The sequence below is a fragment of the Merops nubicus genome, unplaced genomic scaffold (genome assembly GCF_000691845.1).
Source record: "Merops nubicus isolate BGI_N331 unplaced genomic scaffold, ASM69184v1 scaffold37135, whole genome shotgun sequence".
Classification (NCBI taxonomy): Eukaryota; Metazoa; Chordata; class Aves; order Coraciiformes; family Meropidae; genus Merops; species Merops nubicus.
The window spans coordinates 20,924-40,141 of NW_008608254.1; the positions used below are offsets into that span (position 1 = coordinate 20,924).

A 19,218-nucleotide genomic window follows, 5' to 3' on the forward strand; every position below is an offset into this window, starting at 1 on the left:
TTTTCTTCTTTATTTTCTTATTTTTAATTTTTCTTTTTTCTCCTTAACTGCTCCTTTGTAGAGTGAGCCAGACCTGGAGAAGGGCCTGGAGATGAGAAAATGGGTCCTGTCAGGAATCCTAGCCAGTGAGGAAACCTACCTGAGCCACCTGGAGGCTCTGCTGCTGGTAAGCACTGGGGGCAGATACATTTCAAACACTGTAGCTGAATTTTCACTGCTGCTTCCATCTAGTTTCCCAGAGCTTCACATACCATGGGCTACAAGTTACTGGGAGCAAAGGGTAACTGTTACTCTTCTTCTGGAGAGAAAGAGAGGCTTAGAGAGTGGTCTGGATATGGCACAAGCAGGGTACTAGTGTGGTAGTATCCAGGAGCTCTGTCCTTCCATATCCTGTGCTAATTATTAGACACGTTGCTGTACAGTTGGACAGAGATTAAGGAAATGGAGTGCACAGGGATTTTAATCACACCATTAATATCCTGGGAAAATCCACCTACCAGAGATGGCTGGTGCTCATGAGAGAGCTTGTTAACGTCTGGCTTTCAGGAGTTGTGTGAATGCAAATATCACTTATTAATAGGATGAAAAACAACTCTCTGGAGGGATGTGTTCTGGTGTGGCAACTGTATACGTACATGGTTTGCATGATAACAATTTCCTTCTTTCCTTATTTCAGCCTATGAAGCCTTTGAAAGCAGCTGCCACCACATCTCAGCCTGTGCTGACTAGTCAGCAGATTGAGACAATATTCTTCAAAGTGCCTGAGCTCTATGAGATCCACAAAGAATTCTATGATGGACTCTTCCCCCGAGTGCAGCAGTGGAGTCATCAGCAACGTGTAGGGGACCTCTTCCAAAAGTTGGTGAGTCAGCTGCCATCACCAAAGTTTCTGTTACCTCTCATTCATCTTACAGTTGCTGGCACGATTCCCTTTGGTACCTATGCACAGACTGAAGGGATGAAGCCCTGTAGCTGGGTTAGATGAGAGGCTTCTTGCTTTGCCACTGCAGTGAGGCTGTTTCATTGCCTTAAATTAAAGACTCCAGCAAACCATGCTGCTAACACAAAGACACTTTCACGGAAACATTGAATCTCCAGGGTATCTGCAGTGTCACTGAACCATTTGCTTTAGAGGAGGTGGGAGAATGGCAGCTAAGTGTTTCTCATTGTTGCTGAATTCCCTCACATATACTTCCTTCTCTCTGTGGTGCTTTGCTCTATCTTGTGCTGCTTTCCTCTGGTTTATGCTCATGACCTTTTGCTCTACTGTTCTACCACCATCCTGACCTTGATATTCTCCTTTCTGCTGTGCTGATGCAGTCAACCTGCTGAGAAACCTCCAAGCAACCTCAACAAAATTCTTTGAGTGCAGAACAGGACAAAGACATACAGCATATTCCTGAGGATGAATTAAAATTGCTGAGTTTCTCAGCCAGATGACAAATAGTTTGCATTCTAGGAGATTCCTTTGGCCCCTTTAGCATCTCCCCTAGCATGTGCAGAGAGCAAAGGATTAAAGGAGCTGCTTTTTCCTTTTTATAAAAGAAAATAATTTCTGCATTCCTGAGGTGCCTCTGATTCTTAGGGTAGGAGTGACATTCCGGTGAGGGGTTTATTAGATGGGGAGTGTGCTTTACCAGGGTTACTCAGCTGTTAGCAGCTGTGTAGCCCAGCACCAGGCCTATCCCCTATGGAGCAGGAGGACATGAGCCTGGAAGATGATGTTTTCCATGCATGCCAGCAGCTCAAGGTAGAAATATGGAATCTGCTTCTCACTGCCAGCATGTTTTAGCCAGGAGGGGTCAAGCTGGTGCATTGGTGGTTCATGGTATGCGATTTGAGCAACTGGTTTTAGAAGTCAAAACCACCTGCTGCTGGTTGCTGAAGCAAAGATGCAGAAGGCTGATAAAAGTGGAAGCCTCACAAACTGCATTGAAAGTGTAGTGCAGCAATGAAGATAGCACTGATTGAAGAAGACCTGACTATATTCATTACCACTGCTGGCTGTTGACAAGCTTTGACTCACTGTACAACTGCTTAGGCCTTTGTTTAAGACTGTTTCTTGCTGATGGTGATGACAGGTGCAGGAGTTCAGCCCTTCTGCACTCTGTTTTTACATTCTCCTGATTTTTCAGCATTTGTGACAGAATTGTTGATTTTGTTGGATTAGTATTGGAAGCAGAGGAGCAAATTGCCCTAGTGCGGGAGGCTTTGAGCTAGCTTAGCAGTTTCAGTTTCTGGTGGTTTGCTACAGTGTCAGTGGGAATTGCAAACTCTTTGCTGGATGAGATAAAGCTAATCACTCTTGGCAGGCGGTGGGAAGCAGCTGGATGGGAGAGAGAGACAGCAAGAGCATCAGGCTTTGCAAGACATCTATACTAGATGTACATCAAATCTTCTGGAGCAGACTGTTTACTCGTGGTCCTGTCATGCAATCTGATGATAAACATTGGAATCCTTGTTATTATCCTGAGGTCCCTGGGGACATTAATTTTCTTGAATATCATGCAAAACAAAGCACCGTGGATTGAAGTTATAGATAGTTCATGCAAGAAGTTCTGGAATTTCATGTGGTCTGGCACAAAGTACAATCCATTTGCAACATCAGTGACTGTTATTCCACCTTTTTCCTGTTGAAACTAAGGAAAAAGAAAAAAGACACTAGGTACATGAGAGTGAAATGAGCTTCTTATTTTTGGTGAATATTTTGTATGTATATTTTTATAACTAGAAAAGAAACACTTTAGAACTGTTTTTAGAAATGAAGAAATATTAGCAAATACCACTGATAGTTTTCAGGAATGCAAAAAAAATTAACCAAAAGCCAATTATTTCTACCAAAGCTTGTTTAACTTTCAGTGTGTTCTTTTTAACTGAAAAAGAGAAAATTTAAACAAGTGCAAAAACTCTGAGAGCATTATTAGTTTGAATTGGAAGCTCAGGTTTTTAATGAAAAAAGATGTTTTCATGATAGCATATTTAGAGGAGGAAAACAAAAGCTTAGAAAGACTGTTCAGGAGTAGCAGGAAATGAAAGAGCCACATAGGAGAGGAAAAACTTAAAAGCTCTGGCATATTAGCTAGCATCATCCAAACCCAAATGTCATAATCTCTGTGATCAGTAATTCTGACAGCACCTTCTTCATAGAATTGTGTCTCAGTAGCAAATACAGATTTTATTCTCCCCAGGCTGCTGGGGCCAGGTCATCCTTGGTGTAAGTGAGCACAGTTTGCTTCAGCTTCAGTCATAACCATGTTATGTTGTATGAGGGTTGGAATTGGTTCCTAATCTTTCAGTAAAATGTGCCCTAGGAAATAGCTCAGTTTCTTAGCCTCTGTTAGCTAAAGAAATTTGTGCAGGGAATGTTCTCCTGAGAGTGGCTTTTTCTCTTCTATCGTGTCTTGCGCAAAGCTCCATAGAGAATGGGGAACACAATGATTTTGAGAGAGCAGGAGAGGAAAAGAGCACTGTCTGTGGGAAAGTTAACTGCTCTGCCTGTTGCACGTCTTGGGCAAAAGTGTCAGGGAAGTTGCAGAAATAATAAGGTAAGTGCAAGCTCTTCTGGTAACAACCTTCTCTTTAACAGCCTTTTACAGCACTCCACCTGTCAGCTCACTACTGGCCAGGCACTTGCAAGCATGTTCACAAGCTGCTGAGGTGTCTACAGCACAGCCTGTGCAGCTCTGCAACACAAAACCAGCTCTGCAATTCAGAGGAGCTTGGAAGCTATCCAAAGTGGATCTTATGTTCTCTGGCATGAATGTGGCTGCAATTCCTAAGTCAGCAAACGAGATCAGTGCTAAGACCAGTGATAATAATGGCTTATTACTGCACTCTGAGGCCTGCTCCCATCTTCTTCTGGGCCAATTTCATATTCCTTCTGCTGGAAAAGCTGCTATTTTCTGTCACCTAGTGCTGCAGTCACTGCTTGACAAACAGATTGTGCTCTGGATCTCTATTCTGTGTTTTCAGCACTCTGCTACCCCTGTAACGAAGTTCACTAATGCATCTGTGGGTTAATATCTCGGTTTGATTTAGTGTATCCATCATGCAAAAGCCAACAAGTAGCTTACTGGGGTCATATTTGTGCTGTTGGACTGAATCATGCTTGTCTGATTCATATCTGTGGCAAATAGCCAGCAGCTCCAGTTACATCAATGAGCTAAAATACTAAAGGACACTGATCTGGCAGTTCAGAAGGGAAAAATAGATGGCAATAATAAGGTTGTGTCATTCTTGCAGGCTTCCATATCCTTCACGAGTGAACTTGTTCAGCATAGATGGAGTGAGGTGTATGGGAGCACCTGTACTGGTTAAGCAAAGCTGACAGGTCAGAGATGTCTTCCTGGGCCAGCTCAGCACTTGCTGTGATTCCTTGGTGTGAATGAACATGACCTGATCATTAGATCCTGAGGCTGGCCATTCCAAACTGTCTTCTTACCCAGTGTTTATTTTATTTTGTTTGCTTCCTGCAGGCCAGCCAGCTGGGAGTGTACCGGGCCTTTGTGGATAACTATGAAGTTGCTATGGAGACAGCAGAGAAATGCTGCCAAGCCAATGCTCAGTTTGCTGAAATCTCCGAGGTAATGTCATGTTATTCAGGCACACGAACTGTCTGGATGTGACTAATACCCTGCGATGTCACTCCTGTCTGTCCTCCAAGTAACTTTGCAGCCCTGACTTCTGGAGGAGTTGTGAGTTTCCATAAACTCACTGCTTCATCCAGTGATCTTATAGCAATTTATACTTTGAGATAATAGTGTTTATCACACAGACAGCCTTTATGTGCTGTCCCTGCCCAGGGAACCTTGTAAAAACTGGCATTGCTTTGAACTTTGCAGCTCTGTGCCACCTTCGTGCATTTCTAGAAACGAAAGCTGCATTTAAATTCCTCAAATAATTCTCCTGCTAGTGATGGTGCTGACTGTGGTGTAAAAAGCCATCCTTAATGGCTTATGTTATGGCTGTCAGTGGCATTGCAGGCTTCACTGGCGTGGAGAGGGGGAGAGGGTATCTCTCTGTTTAAAAAGACTAGTGTGTCAACCGTAATCTATAATACTATTCATTGGGCTGCTCTGATTTCTTGTCTTCAAGAGGAATACATTGTGTCAAAGCATTTCAAACACTTTTTCAGGCTTTGCAGGCCACCAGCTTTGCCAGCAGTGCGTGGTCTCATTGACTCCTTATATTGCAGTGATTGTATCTTGAAAAAATGAATTGCCACGAAAACATGGACTTCGTACATGTGTCCCCAAAAGCAAGCACATAAATAATCAGAGCTGAATAACACTAGAGAAGTTTATTACTCTGAAAAAACTCCCAAGTACATTCCATATAACATGGCCTTTTAGATTTCTATGATGAAGAGGTAAACTAAAACATGTTCTCTCTGTGTAATGAGGGAAGGAAGAGTTGCCTTTTGGGACCTGTTGTACTACTCCTCAGAGCGGACGCATCTTCTGCTCTTTCTTAAGGATTTCCATCAGGTTTTGGTCCTTTGCCTGACTACTGCTGATGGTGTCAGCTCATTAGCAAAGTAGCTTCCCCTGTGCTTACTTTTCTTTCACTGCTAAAATGCATTTCATGGACTTTCCTATGTAATAACAGTAATACGTATAGATAGTATTACAGTAGTCCCGAGAAGACAAGATGGAGATGAAGGCCCCAAGGCCCTGGGCTCTGTGCAGACGTGATCCCTCAGTTTTGCTGTTTTCTGAAGGGTAATTTGAAGTCATGCCAGCATCTACTCTCTTTGGAATGATGGCGACGATACTTTTGCGTTTGTGTCCTGGTGAGGACTTCAGAGCTCAGCACATTGAAGCTTTGTGGACAATGTGTAAAGAGAAGAGTCACAGGCATTGTTCTTTTTCTGCCACAAAAGAGGGCCTGAGGGTACTGAATTCCAATCCTATTACTTTATTAGTGGTATACACATGCTGTGACAACAGCTGCATCCTTATGGACACATCTTTCCCTTGCAGGTGATTTAGAAACTCCACCATCTCTGTCGTTGTAGGTGGTTCCCTGCTTTGCTGCATCTCTATTGGCACGCACTGCTAAGAAAATTGCTTAATATTTGAGATGTGTGGGTGCCGATGGCATGGCAGTGGTGGCTTTACCAAGAAGGAAGGAACATCTTTCCTTCACTGACATGAACTGTGATAGGACTCACACTTTGGTCCTCTCTTGGAGGAGCAGTTAGTCTCTTACATTCCCATGTGATATTTCAAGGTGATTGACCATCTGCTACGTGGGTTTTCTTTTTCTTTTAGAATCTAAAGGCTAGAAGCACAAAGGAATCTAAAGATCAGACGACGAAAAATTCCTTGGAAAGTGAGTGATCCATGCAAAGGAGACTGTGGTTTGTCAGGACTGTGTGGAGCCTGTGTGCCAAACCTCCACTCTCGTTTTCTCTGTAAAAGGTTGTAGAGTCTCTGCTGGCTCTACCTGGGAAATCAGTTTCCTTTTGCTAAGCAGCAGAGCTCATGCAGAGTAAGATGCATGCATGCATGGGGAATCCCCTGCCTAGTTTAAAACCTCATCAGTCCCTTTTGGGCAAAACCTGGCTGACCAAAGGACTGGTGGGATTTTAAGAGAACATCTGCTACCCAGTGATAGCACAAACACAATCTTAGCAGTTATTGTCATATAGTGTTTGCACCGTGGTAACATCTAGGGAGCCTGGTCACGGTCAGGTTCCATGGTGCTTGTCTCTGTGCACACAAGTAGAAGACAACCCATGTTATAAGAAGCTTCCATACTTGCTAATATAAAAGCCAGTCCCTTCATGTTCTGGCCTGTTATCTGGATTTGGCAGCACTCAACATGTCATGCTGAACTCCAGAAGGGAGGGATGTGCTGCCAACCTTGCAGGGACCTCCTTGGCAACTTTAAGAGTACAAGGCCAAATTCTGACCTGTGGGACCAGGCAGGTTACCAGGGAATTGTCAGAAATGTGCCATGCTGCACGCAGTTGTTCTGTGTACCTTGTGTGCTCCTCATCCACTCCTGGCAAGGTGTGCTCACAAGCGGGCATCTGTTTCTTGTGGAGCGTGTTTATATCTGCTGTCTGTGTTCATGTGTGTTAATTGGCTGTGCAGTACATTAACCTCAGAGAAGGGAATTTTCCAGTAGCGCATCGGTTAATAAACCTGTTGTTTAATAAACCTGTACATTCAGTTGCATTGGACAAGTTGCTCTATAAGGGCTGTATTTAGATACCTCTTTATGTTCCTGATGCTTTTTTTTTTCACAGCTCTATTATACAAGCCAGTGGATCGAGTGACTCGCAGCACACTTGTCCTGCATGTAAGTATCTGAAGAGTAGTTTTCAAACTTTAGGCTCCTTTGCCCTTCAAATTTTCTATGGAATTGCAGGAATGCAAAAATAAACCTGTTTTGTTGCCTAAGAGCCCCTTCCCTTTACACCAAGGGGAGGGAGTCCATAGTGGGACCCTGCTACCTCTTCAGTGGTGTTACTGAGAAGTGTAGAGTATTATCCTTCTCCTCTAGAGATAAACCCTTGCTCTAGTCTATATTAAGTAGCTGGAGCATCTTGTCCTACAGCTCTAGTTAGGAGCGTGCAGACCCTTCTGCTTTCTAGGGCTGCTCATGATTCTCTCCTTTGTGTTCCTGGCATCAGGATTTGCTCAAGCACACTCCAGTGAGCCACCCTGATCATCCACTCCTGCAGGATGCTCTGCGGATCTCGCAGAACTTCCTCTCCAGCATCAATGAAGAGATCACTCCTCGTAGGCAGTCGATGACTGTAAAGAAGGGGGAGGTGAGTCTTCCTGCTTTCATTATTTTCTCAGCTTCTAAATACTGGTTGTGCCTTTTCTGTAGAGCAGACTACGAAGTTACGCTATTAATTCGTTTGTTGCTAAGAAACAGCTTATGCAGTGTCCTTGTTCTCTAAAGGACGTGGTACAGCTTCTCCCTGTTTTCTCTTTGGAAACCCAGAGAAGAAGTATGATTAGAGTTTTGTCCTTAGCATTGTTATAATAATTTGTCATATATCATTTCCGTGATGTATATTGCTACATACTAAATGATTTTGTATCCTACCTGCAAACTGAAACCAAACAGGAAGCCTGGAAGGAGAAAAAAAGTGAAGAAACATCAGAGATCATAAATTAGGAAAAGCTGTTTTCTAGAATCTTCATTCTCACCATAAAACTAATTTTTTCTCATCCTCATTCCTAAAGAAGAACGTTGTAAATGGGTCTAGGAAGCAAAGCAAATGGGAATGGGTTGGGAAAGCTAAGGGAGATGATTGACTCCTAACAGTGTAATAGAAATCTTCTCAGCTTTGATAGGAGCTGGACTACACCCAGAAAGTTCTCAGATGTGCAGTTGCTTTACCTGCATACAATGTTGTGCAAGGAGAGCAGAGAGCTACACAGTGGACAAGTCCTGCATGCCTCAATGGGCTTGATTCATCTGTCTTGTAATTTCATTAGAATGCAACTCAGTCTTTCCTGATGAGGAAAGGCCAGGACTGACAGAAGTATCAAGAGAGAGAAGGGTGTAGGAGATGGGACAAAAGAGAGGTGCAGCTCAGGTAGTACATGTGTAAGAGGAATTGTGGCAGCATGCCAGAGACACTGGCTGATCCAGAGTGACCCAAATTACCCTGAACAAAAATATCTTTTGCAGAGCCCAGGCGATTGTTAAGATACTATGAACCTTCATGATGTATTCCTACATCTTGTCACCTAAACATGCTTGCTTTTAGCTGTTTAACTCATTTTCAGCTGATAAAAATTTGCTAGAAGCTGCGGTACGGAGAATTTGTTGCTCTTTGTCCTGCAAGTCTTGCTCATTGTCTCATTTTGTCAACTGAGGAGAGTCTGCAGCTGAGAAAAGAGGAGGAGGGGCTGAGCAATTGGAGGCTGAGGCAGAAGCTCAGACATCAGTCACCAGGGCCTCACTGATAGTAGATGGCCTCATTAAAGTGGATGCTGATTGAGTTGTAGCAGAAATCACAGGCTAGAATGCCCCCTCACAGGGGAGGGAACGTTTTGTGTTCTCTGGTTGTATGTCAGCATCTCAATGAGGGATGCAGGCTTTGAAAGGGGTCATGGAGAATCCTAATGAGGTGTCAGAGCCCAGGCAGAGGGGCAGGCTCAGGAGGATGATCCTGGTGATCTCTTGTTGGAGTGGTGTATTTGGCAGGTCTTGGAAAGCAGAAAGGGGAGGCTTGTCAGGATTGGGCTCAGCAGACCTGCTCATGCTCTTACCGGTCCTGCACTGACTCCGTGTATGATGTGGGGAGGCAAAGAAGGGGACGTGCCCAAGGAGAGGGCTGTGGGTGTGCAGGAGGGGACTGGGAACCCTTCGTGCTCTCACACAGCTTGCACTGAGCCCAGGAGAGAAAAGGAAGAAATCTCAGGAAGAAGAGCTTCCGTTGCTTCCCAGAGTTTGCCTTCCACTCTGGGAATCTGATGGTGGATAATTTATTTAGTCATTTGCCACCGGTATCCCACTTTTTCAAAGTGGTAAACCCCCAGTTGACACCACTCTGTGTCTAGAGAATAAGTGTGTTCACACTCTGCATAGTCATCCAGGGACACGAGTCTGCTCTGTGTGGGTTAGTGATGGCTGCTCCTTCCTACAAGCTGCTCAGCTTGGGGTCATGGCTGGGTTTTGTTTATGCCTGTAAATCTTTCCCCTTCTTCTTATCCTTTCCTCCCACTTGTCTTGCTCGTGCTTCCCCTAGGGTGACAGGGCAGCATGCAGTTTGCATCTCCTAATTGACTGCTCTCAATGCATAATGCATTTTTTATTTTAATGAATTACTAGCTTACTTTGATGTTTTTTTTCATTATTTGTCTTCCTCCTATTGAAATTTCCTTGGTGGAAAGGAAGGAGGGAAAACAGCCCTTTCCCCTCTTGTATTGCTTAGGTACTGATCTCAGTTATCTTTTTTTCCCAGTCCTTGCCTTTTATGTGGAATATTTTTTCCCCTTTGAGTGTGTCACGGGGAGGAGTCAAATCTCCTTTGCCAACCTCTTGCTCCAGCTCTTTTTTTTCAGGATTGCTTTGAACTGGGGAAAGGAGCCAGTTGTTAATCTCCCTAGTGACAGGCTGCTAAGGAGAGGAGTGCAGGTCAGGAGAGAGTACAGGCTCATCAGCACAGTATTCTTCCCTCCTGCAAAAGGTGATTTCTTGCTCCATGAGCACCTACCTGCCTGCTGGCACACTGGCCCCCTGGTTCTGCTTGACTCCATAGGCTTATTTCTAATTCTAGGTTTATGCATATAAACTGAAAGGTTTCTATGAAGCGTGGACTCGATTTAATTTGCTGGACTGACTGAGTATTTCAGGTAGTGGAAGGAGATGGGAACAAAGGGGGTAAAACTATTCACCAAGGGGACAGAAAGGGCACAACAGGGAAGGCAGTAGTGGTGGGTTAAGCCTACAAACACACAGTTTGGTCCTGGCTGCCTGCCTGGCTGATTGTAGCTCAGGTTCTCTGCTTTGTGCTTTGCTGAGGGCTGTGGTCTGGAGGAGCCAGGATAGCCCCAGCCCCAGCCTGGCCATCCAGGGGCATGGTGGATCTGTTTCCATTCAGCCTCAGCTGCTGCAGTCTTTTGCTCCCTCCTTTTCTTCCTATATTTCTACTGTTGCAGGTTTACTTTTTTAAAATTAATTATCTGCAGGTATCCACTTTGCCAACCCTGTAAATAACCTAACAAATGCATGGACAGAAAGGGGGGTCTGAGTAGTACTGCATCTTCTGACTTGGAATGCAAGTGGTGGAGAATGTGGTGTAGGGCCATGGAGCAGGCATCCTACTTGCTTGCTGCTGATTCTGCTTTGTCACTGTCCTCTTGGCTTAAATAGGGAACCTGTTTAAGTTTCTACTGGGGGAGGTCCCTCGGGGAGGCAGGAAGACAAATGCTTTGAGTTGAAGGATGTGCCACCATAATGTGCCAGAAGGAAGGGTGTAATAACCTATCTGGTCTTACTAACAGAGCAGCTGTGTGGACTGCATGTTTTTTTTTCAGCTAAGCCTGGATGCGAATGGCCGTAGAGCTTGTGTCACCTTTCCCTGCCAGAAGTAAAGGCTTATGTTTCCAGTTAATTCAGCCCGTTCTTGTACAGCAGGAGTTAATGAAACTACAAAAAATTGCAGAGTTCATTTGGGGGATGGTGGTTCCTTTCCTGACTGCTGCTTGTCTAATGTTCTTTGTGTGATGTTGTCTCAGGGCAGTTCAGACCAACCTGAGTGGTGGTGGCTGCCATTTCTGCTTGCCCCTGGCCACATGATCCCACCCTCTCTGAGGTGTTGACACAGTTACATGGAGGAACAGAGCTGCCTAAAAATGAAGCCTTTTTAAGTTTTGGGTCACTCCACTGGCTGAGTGGCTTAGTGTCTGGTCTTACCAGCACCAGTCCAGGCACAAGGGGGTTGACATGCTGTTCCTTCTGGGATGAAGCCCACTGGATCACATGCTGGATCAGATTATGGTGCTGTGCACCTTTGCTGTTGTTCTGGAGTGAAGAGGCTGCTTGGCAGCTCTGCTGTGTTTCTAAGTGTGGTTTTAAACTGCAGACTGGCTATCATTGCCTTAGGCTCCCACTGAACTTGGTAGAGACCAAGCGTGCTAGGGAAGGGAGAGGGCAAAGGACATCTGCAAGGGAGCAGAAGTGCAAACTAAAGCCTTTGAAAAGCTGGGAGCTAAGCACAGACATGGGCAGCCAGGCACAGCTTGAGGCCTGGTGCCTACTGCTTCTGGAGGCCTTGGGCAGATGTTGGCAATAGAGCACTCAAAAATGATCTTGGATACCTCATACTCTGTTTTACAGCTGGAGTCAGATTGCTTCTGGTGACAGGAGCTTTGGGAAGAAAAAAGAAAGGCTATTAAAATGCTCAAAGAGCAGGCAGCTTAGCTCCCTGGGCAGAGCATCCCTTTATTCTGCAGTGCTGGTATTGCAACACATGCAGACACACGCACACACAAGGAATCATTTTCTTCCTACGCTCTGCAGAAAGCCAGACCACCTCTTCCTCACTGACATGTGCCAATATCCATCTCCTGCTTGTCCCCTCCTCCTCCTGCAGCACACGTGTCCCAGGCCCCGGGGCCCTCCCCCATGCAAAGGCCTCTGCTGTCACCACCACTTGGGATCAGCTCTTCCCTCGGCACACGAGTGAGGAGATGGCCTTCTGTACAGCTGTGCTTCTGCATGAGTGGACTTCTAAATGCCACCTTTTGTCACGTGTCTCAGACAAGCTGGTCTTCTGCCACGCTTCCTGGAGTTAAACAGTACTTGACAGCAGCAGGATGTGTCCTATGCAAACAGCACAAAAACACTGTAGGATGGCTAGATGAGCACACAGGTAGTCATGAGGTTGATAGCAGAGTAGGGGGAGGTGCTTGCTGACACTGAAAGATGTACAGGGAGGGTTCTTTGGTCCAGAGCACTGAGGTGGGTGGGAGAGGAAGCAGGTGAAGAAATGCAGAGGAAAGCAGGGCCTAGAAGGGAGACTTGGGAGTCATACTGCACCAGTACAGGAGCTTTGCAAGAGCTCGTGAATATAACGGTCAGCCCAGGCCCTGTCTGAGACATTAATGATCCTAATTCACTCTATTATGATACAAAATAGGAAGTTTTTCCCCAGGCCGCCTGGAGCATCTTTCTGTAGCTGAACTGAGCCCCTGTGCTGGGCACCTGACAGTCTCGGGGCTACCTGTGGAAGAAAGGGGGTCATTTTGCCACTGTACTGCCACTCTGATCTGGAGCTTATGTTTTCTTGGATGGTTATTTGGTGTTTCTGTAGTCCGTATGTCATTTCAGGGTATTTTAGGATAACTTCAGTGCCCCGGGTAACCTTAGTCCAGTGACAAAGAGTTAGTTTGGAAACAAGGTAGAGGGATGGTTTCCCACACGTAGGCTGTTGCATGTCATGTACAGCAGGATCACCCAGCCAAAAGACCTCATGTTTCCGGCCACCAGAGGAATGGCTGTTGCTGGCCCCGGCTGGGAGGAGTTGGCTTTGGTTCCCAAGGTGAGCTGAGGTGGAACTGGCATCTGTCTGAGGGGGCTGCTGGCTCCCCCGGGGTGGGGTAGGATGGGCTGACTCATGTCGGGAGGTCCGGGAAGGGGAAGGTGCCCTGGGCTCCCTCACTGTGGGGTTTGGCAGGGATCTGGTAAGCCAGTTGGGAAATCCTTTTATTGTTTCCTTCTGACCTGCTGAACCCTCCTGGCACGATGAATCATTTACAACAGAGGATGTGACCCTTTGCTGGAAGTGCTCCTCCTCTGCTTCACTGATGCTGAGCAGCTTGGGGCATGCATGCTGTGCCTAGCTCTAACCAAAGTCCTGTTTTCCCAGAGAAGCTGGTAGTTAGATATCAAACTCCAAACCCCAGTGAGGAGAGATTTCCTGACTTGATTCATGAATGTCTTCTCCTGTCCTCTCCCCCCCAGATACTTGGTTGCTTTTGTGGCAGTTTACCCCTGCTTACTGAAAGGAGACTTTCTCAACTAGCTCATGAGTGAGAAGATATGAAGAATGAAAGGTCTGGGAAGCTCAATCTTTTTCTCTGCGTGGCCAACTGGAATGCATCCCTTTTACCTCTTTACTTCTGTTCCACTCAAACTTAGGAAATACAGCCTTGTGTTTTTCCCACCCAGCCCTTTCTGGGAGATCCTGCTGCCAAAGACTTTTTGCTGCCTCGTGGTAGTGGTGTCTCATGTCAGTCAGGGTATTTTGTACCCAGGAGTGCTAGCCAAAACAAACTGTGTGAATGAGTGGTGCCTCGGTCCCAGATGGGAAGTATGAAAGCTGTTGAGTCTCACTCCTGTTTTGGCAATGTATGGCTGAGCTTTATGCTTGGTTTTTGGGGAGATGTGGCACAGAGAGCATGGCTGCTTGGAGGAAGTCTGCTTGGGTGGTGATAGCCAAGGACTGTGCAGCAGCAGGTTGGGTGCAACTTCAGGAGGCAGAAGGATGGGTGGCCTGTTGGGACTTGGCAGGCCATGTGGGGAGGTCTGTAGCCTTGCTGCAAGGAATACTGATGGGGTCTTCTTTTCTTACTTTGTGGAGGCCGGACACAAGGATTTCCAAATATTTGTGCCTCAGTGTGGGCTTCACCTTTGCTTGAGGACACGCTTGTCTTCAGAATGCTCTGCTCTAGATGATGGTCCTGGATTCATGCCAGAAGCGGGGGGCTGATCCAAGGCTGAGCAGTAGTCCTTCACAGTCCTCCAGAAGCTCTCATGGGCCTCTCTCCTCCATTGGCAGTGAAGAGACACATTGCTGCCCATGTTGTTGGCCTGTCTCTGCCACCAGAGACCTCTTCCCAGGTTGAGGTGCTGAGTATACGCCCTGGACAAGGGGGGAGGTATTTTTCAGCTCAGAACTATCATCAGGGTGCTGGGCCAGAGTCTTGGCTGACACTGCTGGAGTCTGGCAGAGGGGGACAAAAGGCTGGGTCAGGACTGTGCCTTGTCCCTGCGAGGTAGGGAAGGGGCAGTGCCACATCCTGCTGGGTAGCAGAGATGAGTGAGCTGTGAGAACATCTTTACACCTACAAACAATGAGCAGAGGTTGAGCTGGCAACAAGCAGCTATTCTCATTGCCCTGGAGAAGCTGAATTGATTTGCAGCGTAATTAATATGCATCAGATCTAGAAACCTGAGATCAGGGGTTTGGCTTGCCTAGAAGATATCTTTCTGTGCTTTGTTATTGCTCCCAAATGAAATTCTTTCCAGCTATGGAGAGGGGTTTTGCTACTGACTACGCACCACCTGCTGTTTCTTTCTTTATTTCCAAAGCTCAGTGTTTTCAGTTTCCTACCTGGGGTTTGTTCACCAGGCAGGAGGGGGAGTCGTGCCCAAATGCGCATCAGCAGTGGAGACATTAATGCAGGCAGGTGCTCTCCAAAACCACCGAGGAGAAGCCAGGAGGATCACGCCCACCTAAAAATAAACATTAACATATGCACAGGCCTTTCTGAGCCTGAATCACTGCTGGGTGCAAGATCTCCACAGACTTCTGCCCAGAGATGGTGCAACAGTCTGCTAGGGAGCAGCCTCGCTTCCTGGCACTATGGAAAAGGTTCAGCTTCTGCTGCTGCTCACGGACTTCCAGGATCTTTGTGTAATGGAAGGCAGCACCAAGATGAGACGCTGACAGTGCTCTCTGTGCTTTAACAGCTAGCTGTGGTGCTCGTGCAGCTGCAGACAGGAAAATGCAGTCTGTGTCAGGAAGTTTAGGGTGCTGTAGGACAGAGTGTGGAAGCGAGAATTATGTCTGCAAGGGCATTTCTCTGCCTTGTGTTCCTTGCCATGGTGCCTGCTGGGCTCAGGACTGATGTGGTTTGTTTTCATTTCAGAAAGCCAAGATGGGAAGCATGGTAGGCGTAAGGAGAGGCAGTGTGGGGGTTTGCACTCCCACACCCTCTGCAGTAAATGTGTTCAGGGCTTGTTAAGTCACGCAGCAACCAAAACCCAAGGGGCATAACCTGAGAAGCAGAGGCATCAGTTCTGGTTTGGGTGTCCTAATGCTCAGGTTAACCGCTTGCCTGTTGCGTGCTGCAGTGTGGCTGAGGTACTCTTGGAAGTGGATGGGCTTCCTGTCTGCCTGTCCCAGCGTGGGGCTGGAGCAGACTGACAGTGAGCAGCAGAGGGAGGTGGTGGTTAGAGATGGACAGCAGTAACAGATCTGCTGTCCCCAGCCACAGAGCTTTCTAGGCACACATGGTGTGTAGTGTGATGCTCATTGGTGTCAGGGGAGCATCCTCTTAGCTGGAATAGCAAGGGAATGGTATGGGACAGGCGAAAGTATCTTAGCATACCTGTGTGGAGCAGCTGATGGCTCCTGCTTGTACTGGGAAGCAAGGCAACACTGACAGTTACAAATATTGATGGGGATAAAATTTGCCCAAGGCTGAATACCCCGACCCCTGAATACCCCTGTTTGAAAATCAGTAAGAGATATCTATTCCAGATGTGCACTCAAGAGCAGAGGGCCTGAGTGTTGAGCAGGGCTTAAAACTCCTGGCTTGGTCCCTGGTAACAGCCCACTCAGCAGCAGTGCTCCAGCCCTTTGTCTGTCAGCTACAGAGTCCCCATAAGGGAATTAGGAAAGTGATGCTCTGCCTACCAATGTGAGCCTCCTATTTAGGAGGTTGTAAAGCTCCCTGGATCTAGAAACAGGAATAAAGGCGTTTGGGTTATGAAGCTTCTTTGCATCTTCCAGGTTTGGAGAATGTTTATGTGATATGTAACAGAGATCTCAATGGGCATGGGGTGGGGGCATATCCAGATGGTCCTGTGTAAACACAAGCTGGTAAGAGACTTCTGAGAGGTTTGCTAGATACATGTTTTGTTCAGGAACTATCCCTTAACAACCCTTGTAGTAGAGAAGCAGCAATGGCATTCAGCTGTTAACGCTGACAAACTACTGTTGTGAGTGGGGAGTGGAGGTGCTGGTGGAGGTGTTGGCTTCTCTTCCTCCTGCTGGGGTAGCTGAAGCAGAGTTGAGAGGCTGGCCAAGTGACTCCTGAGAAAAGTGGTGTTTGCTGCTCTCTGCTGGTGTGCGAGGCGTGCTGTACTGTCATTGATGCTGGCCCTTGGGAACGCAGGAGCTGGGCAGTGACTCACAATAAATTTACACTTAGACTCAGGAACGGGAGACGGAGAGAAGCCTGAAGTCTGACCCCGAAGCAGCTAAAGAAGATGTGTGGCCATTTCTGCCTCTGGGAGAGAGGGCAGCAGCAGCAAGGAGAGCTTTCAGCAAGGGACATCTAAAAAACTTATTATTTTTTCTGGATTAGACTAATTCACTGAGTTGGCTTGGGTGGGAGTCACATCTAAGAAATGTGTTGCCCATGTGCCAAATCCGGGGCTTGTTTTACACTAACTAAAACATATTTTCTGTTTTTCCCCACCAGCACCGGCAGCTGCTGAAGGACAGTTTCATGGTGGAGCTGGTGGAGGGGGCTCGCAAGCTGCGTCATGTCTTTCTTTTTACTGATCTGTTCCTGTGTGCCAAGCTCAAGAAGCAGATTGGAGGGTGAGGTTTTCCTTCTGGGCTAGTTGCTTTGTACTTCAGCTTCAGCAGAATCCTGTGTTTAGCCAGCGATTTTAGTCGAACATGAATACCCCAGACCTGGGTAACCATAATTCACAAGATGTTGTTAGACATTGATGATCAGAAGGGTAGTGATGTCTACTATAGGAGACCCAGATAAAAAAGTGAACTGGTTATCCTGGTGAAATCACTGGAGAGTGGCAGTTACAAGCTGTAGTTTCCCACTCTGGTTGGATTACACAGAGGTTTATACGTATTGACTCACCTGCCCTAGCTGGCCCTCCTAGCTCAGGCAGGGGTGACCTGGGTTTAGATTGTAAGTAGTAGCCAGGTTAGAGGCATGACTTCAAAGGGAGAGCATGCAGGACTGAAAGGGTTTGCAAAAGGTTGTTGTGGTTTCTTAGGATGAAAAGAACTAGGTAACAAAAGAAGTTACCTTGTTATGTGCTGTACTGGCCATTGGCCCTTCTAGGCTTTCCTGCTGGAAAGTAGCCCTTTATGGGAGTTTTTCCACATGGGAGTCACAGTGAAGTTATGCCCATTTCTGTCTTACAGGCTATAGTGAGGAATGACTTGTGGGAAGGGAGAGTGGGTGTTGCCAAACACTGGAAATCATAAAAGGTTTGGACCTTCTGTCTTTCAGCAAAAGCCAGCAATATGACTGCAAATGGTACATCCCACTCACTGACCTTAGTTTCCAAATGGTGGATGAGTCTGAGGCAGTGCCCAATATCCCACTGGTACCTGATGAGGAACTGGATGCTATGAAGATCAAGATATCTCAGATCAAGAATGACATCCAGCGTGAGAAGGTAAAAGGGGTTGAGCACTTCATGCCAAGTCCAGACTCGGCGTCCCTGCTGAGATGAGGTGCTGATAGGAGCAGCATTCCCAGAGCCACACAACATGGGGAGTCAGGGTAAACCAGGTTGTTCAGCAGAGGCTTGTGGTGCAGCTTGGTTATCAAGGGTATCCAGATGCTCTGCAGCCCATTGTTGCTCATCCTAGTGCACAGCTTGAATGAAGGTGTCCTGTGAGGAGACAGAAAAAAAAAAAAAAAGACCCTGTTGTTGTACCCAGTATTCCTCTAATTGCCACAAAATGCCTGTGACTGCTATCCCTGAGCATCCCTGTGGAGGGTGGGGATCTTATGATGTGGACATGAGAAGGACTGGGAGTATGGCAAGCTGATTTCTGTGAAATATCCTGCAAGTGCTTTGGTCAGAAGCTACATAATTATTCTGCAGGCCCAGTTATGCTTTTTCTGACTTCACCAGTGTCAAAACCACCAGCAAATATATGTAAAACATCAATTATGTTGACTGGACGGTCTGACACAGATACAGTGTCTCTGGCCCAGGCTTCTCTTTGCTTGCAAGACATGCTTTCTCAGAGGTGTTAGACTCCAAACTTCCTGGAAACCAAAAGGGAAATAAGAGTTTGAAAACTGAAAGCCTGCTGGCATGTGGGACAGGATATGAATAATGCTGCTTTTACCATGAGAAGACTGTCCCCCACACTTCCAAAGAACATGCTTCTGCCTCTGCCCTGGCTGGCTTTCAGAGAGAGCTCCCTGGAAAAAGTAAGATATTAGAAGAATTGCCATGTGGAAACCTCTTACTCACAAGGTGCAGGTGTCTAAGATGTGCACTTCAGGGCATCAGTGCCAAACAATACATGTGGCTGCATTTGGGACTGCATTTTGTCCAAGAAAAACCTTGGGTTTAGCTGACCTCTGTTGAAAACGGATCGGTAGGTGCTGAGTGGGAGAGAATTTTGGCAACAGAGTTCTGGGCTGCTTCTAGAAAAGTTCCTTGCAGTCTTTTTAATTAAGGATACTTGTGGAGGATCTGGCAGTGCTATGACTGCCCAGTGACATGATGCTGCTTCAGCCTCTGGAACAGGAAGCTGGGACAGCAGCAATATACCTCTGTGCCTTCATCTGGGGCATCAGGAATTGGGGAACAGAGTCAAGTATGAGTGTAGAGATACTGCAGGTAACATCTTCCTGAGCAGCTGGGGGCCCTGTGGATTCTGATGACAGCATTTCTTCTCCTTGGGGCCATTTGGCTACTCACAGAAGGAAGGGACTGTGGATCTTAAAATGTCTGTCAGTGTTAATGGGGGCAGACCTTGGAGAATGACACATGTCGTCTGTCTCCCTCTTT

At 46.6% G+C, this 19,218-nt stretch overlaps 1 protein-coding gene across 1 annotated transcript in view; it reads left to right on the forward strand.

Moving 5' to 3' along the window:
• BCR (breakpoint cluster region) overlaps nt 1–19,218 on the forward strand; it is a gene marked incomplete at its 5' end in the record, with an annotated part of 46,762 nt that overhangs the window by 10,289 nt on the left and 17,255 nt on the right. The window contains 8 exons of the mRNA XM_008940217.1: nt 62–166; nt 677–862; nt 4,476–4,583; nt 6,273–6,333; nt 7,256–7,308; nt 7,643–7,783; nt 16,911–17,032; nt 17,694–17,862. Of these exons, the coding sequence (XP_008938465.1) occupies nt 62–166; nt 677–862; nt 4,476–4,583; nt 6,273–6,333; nt 7,256–7,308; nt 7,643–7,783; nt 16,911–17,032; nt 17,694–17,862 (945 nt within the window). The remainder of the gene's footprint in view (nt 1–61; nt 167–676; nt 863–4,475; nt 4,584–6,272; nt 6,334–7,255; nt 7,309–7,642; nt 7,784–16,910; nt 17,033–17,693; nt 17,863–19,218) is intronic.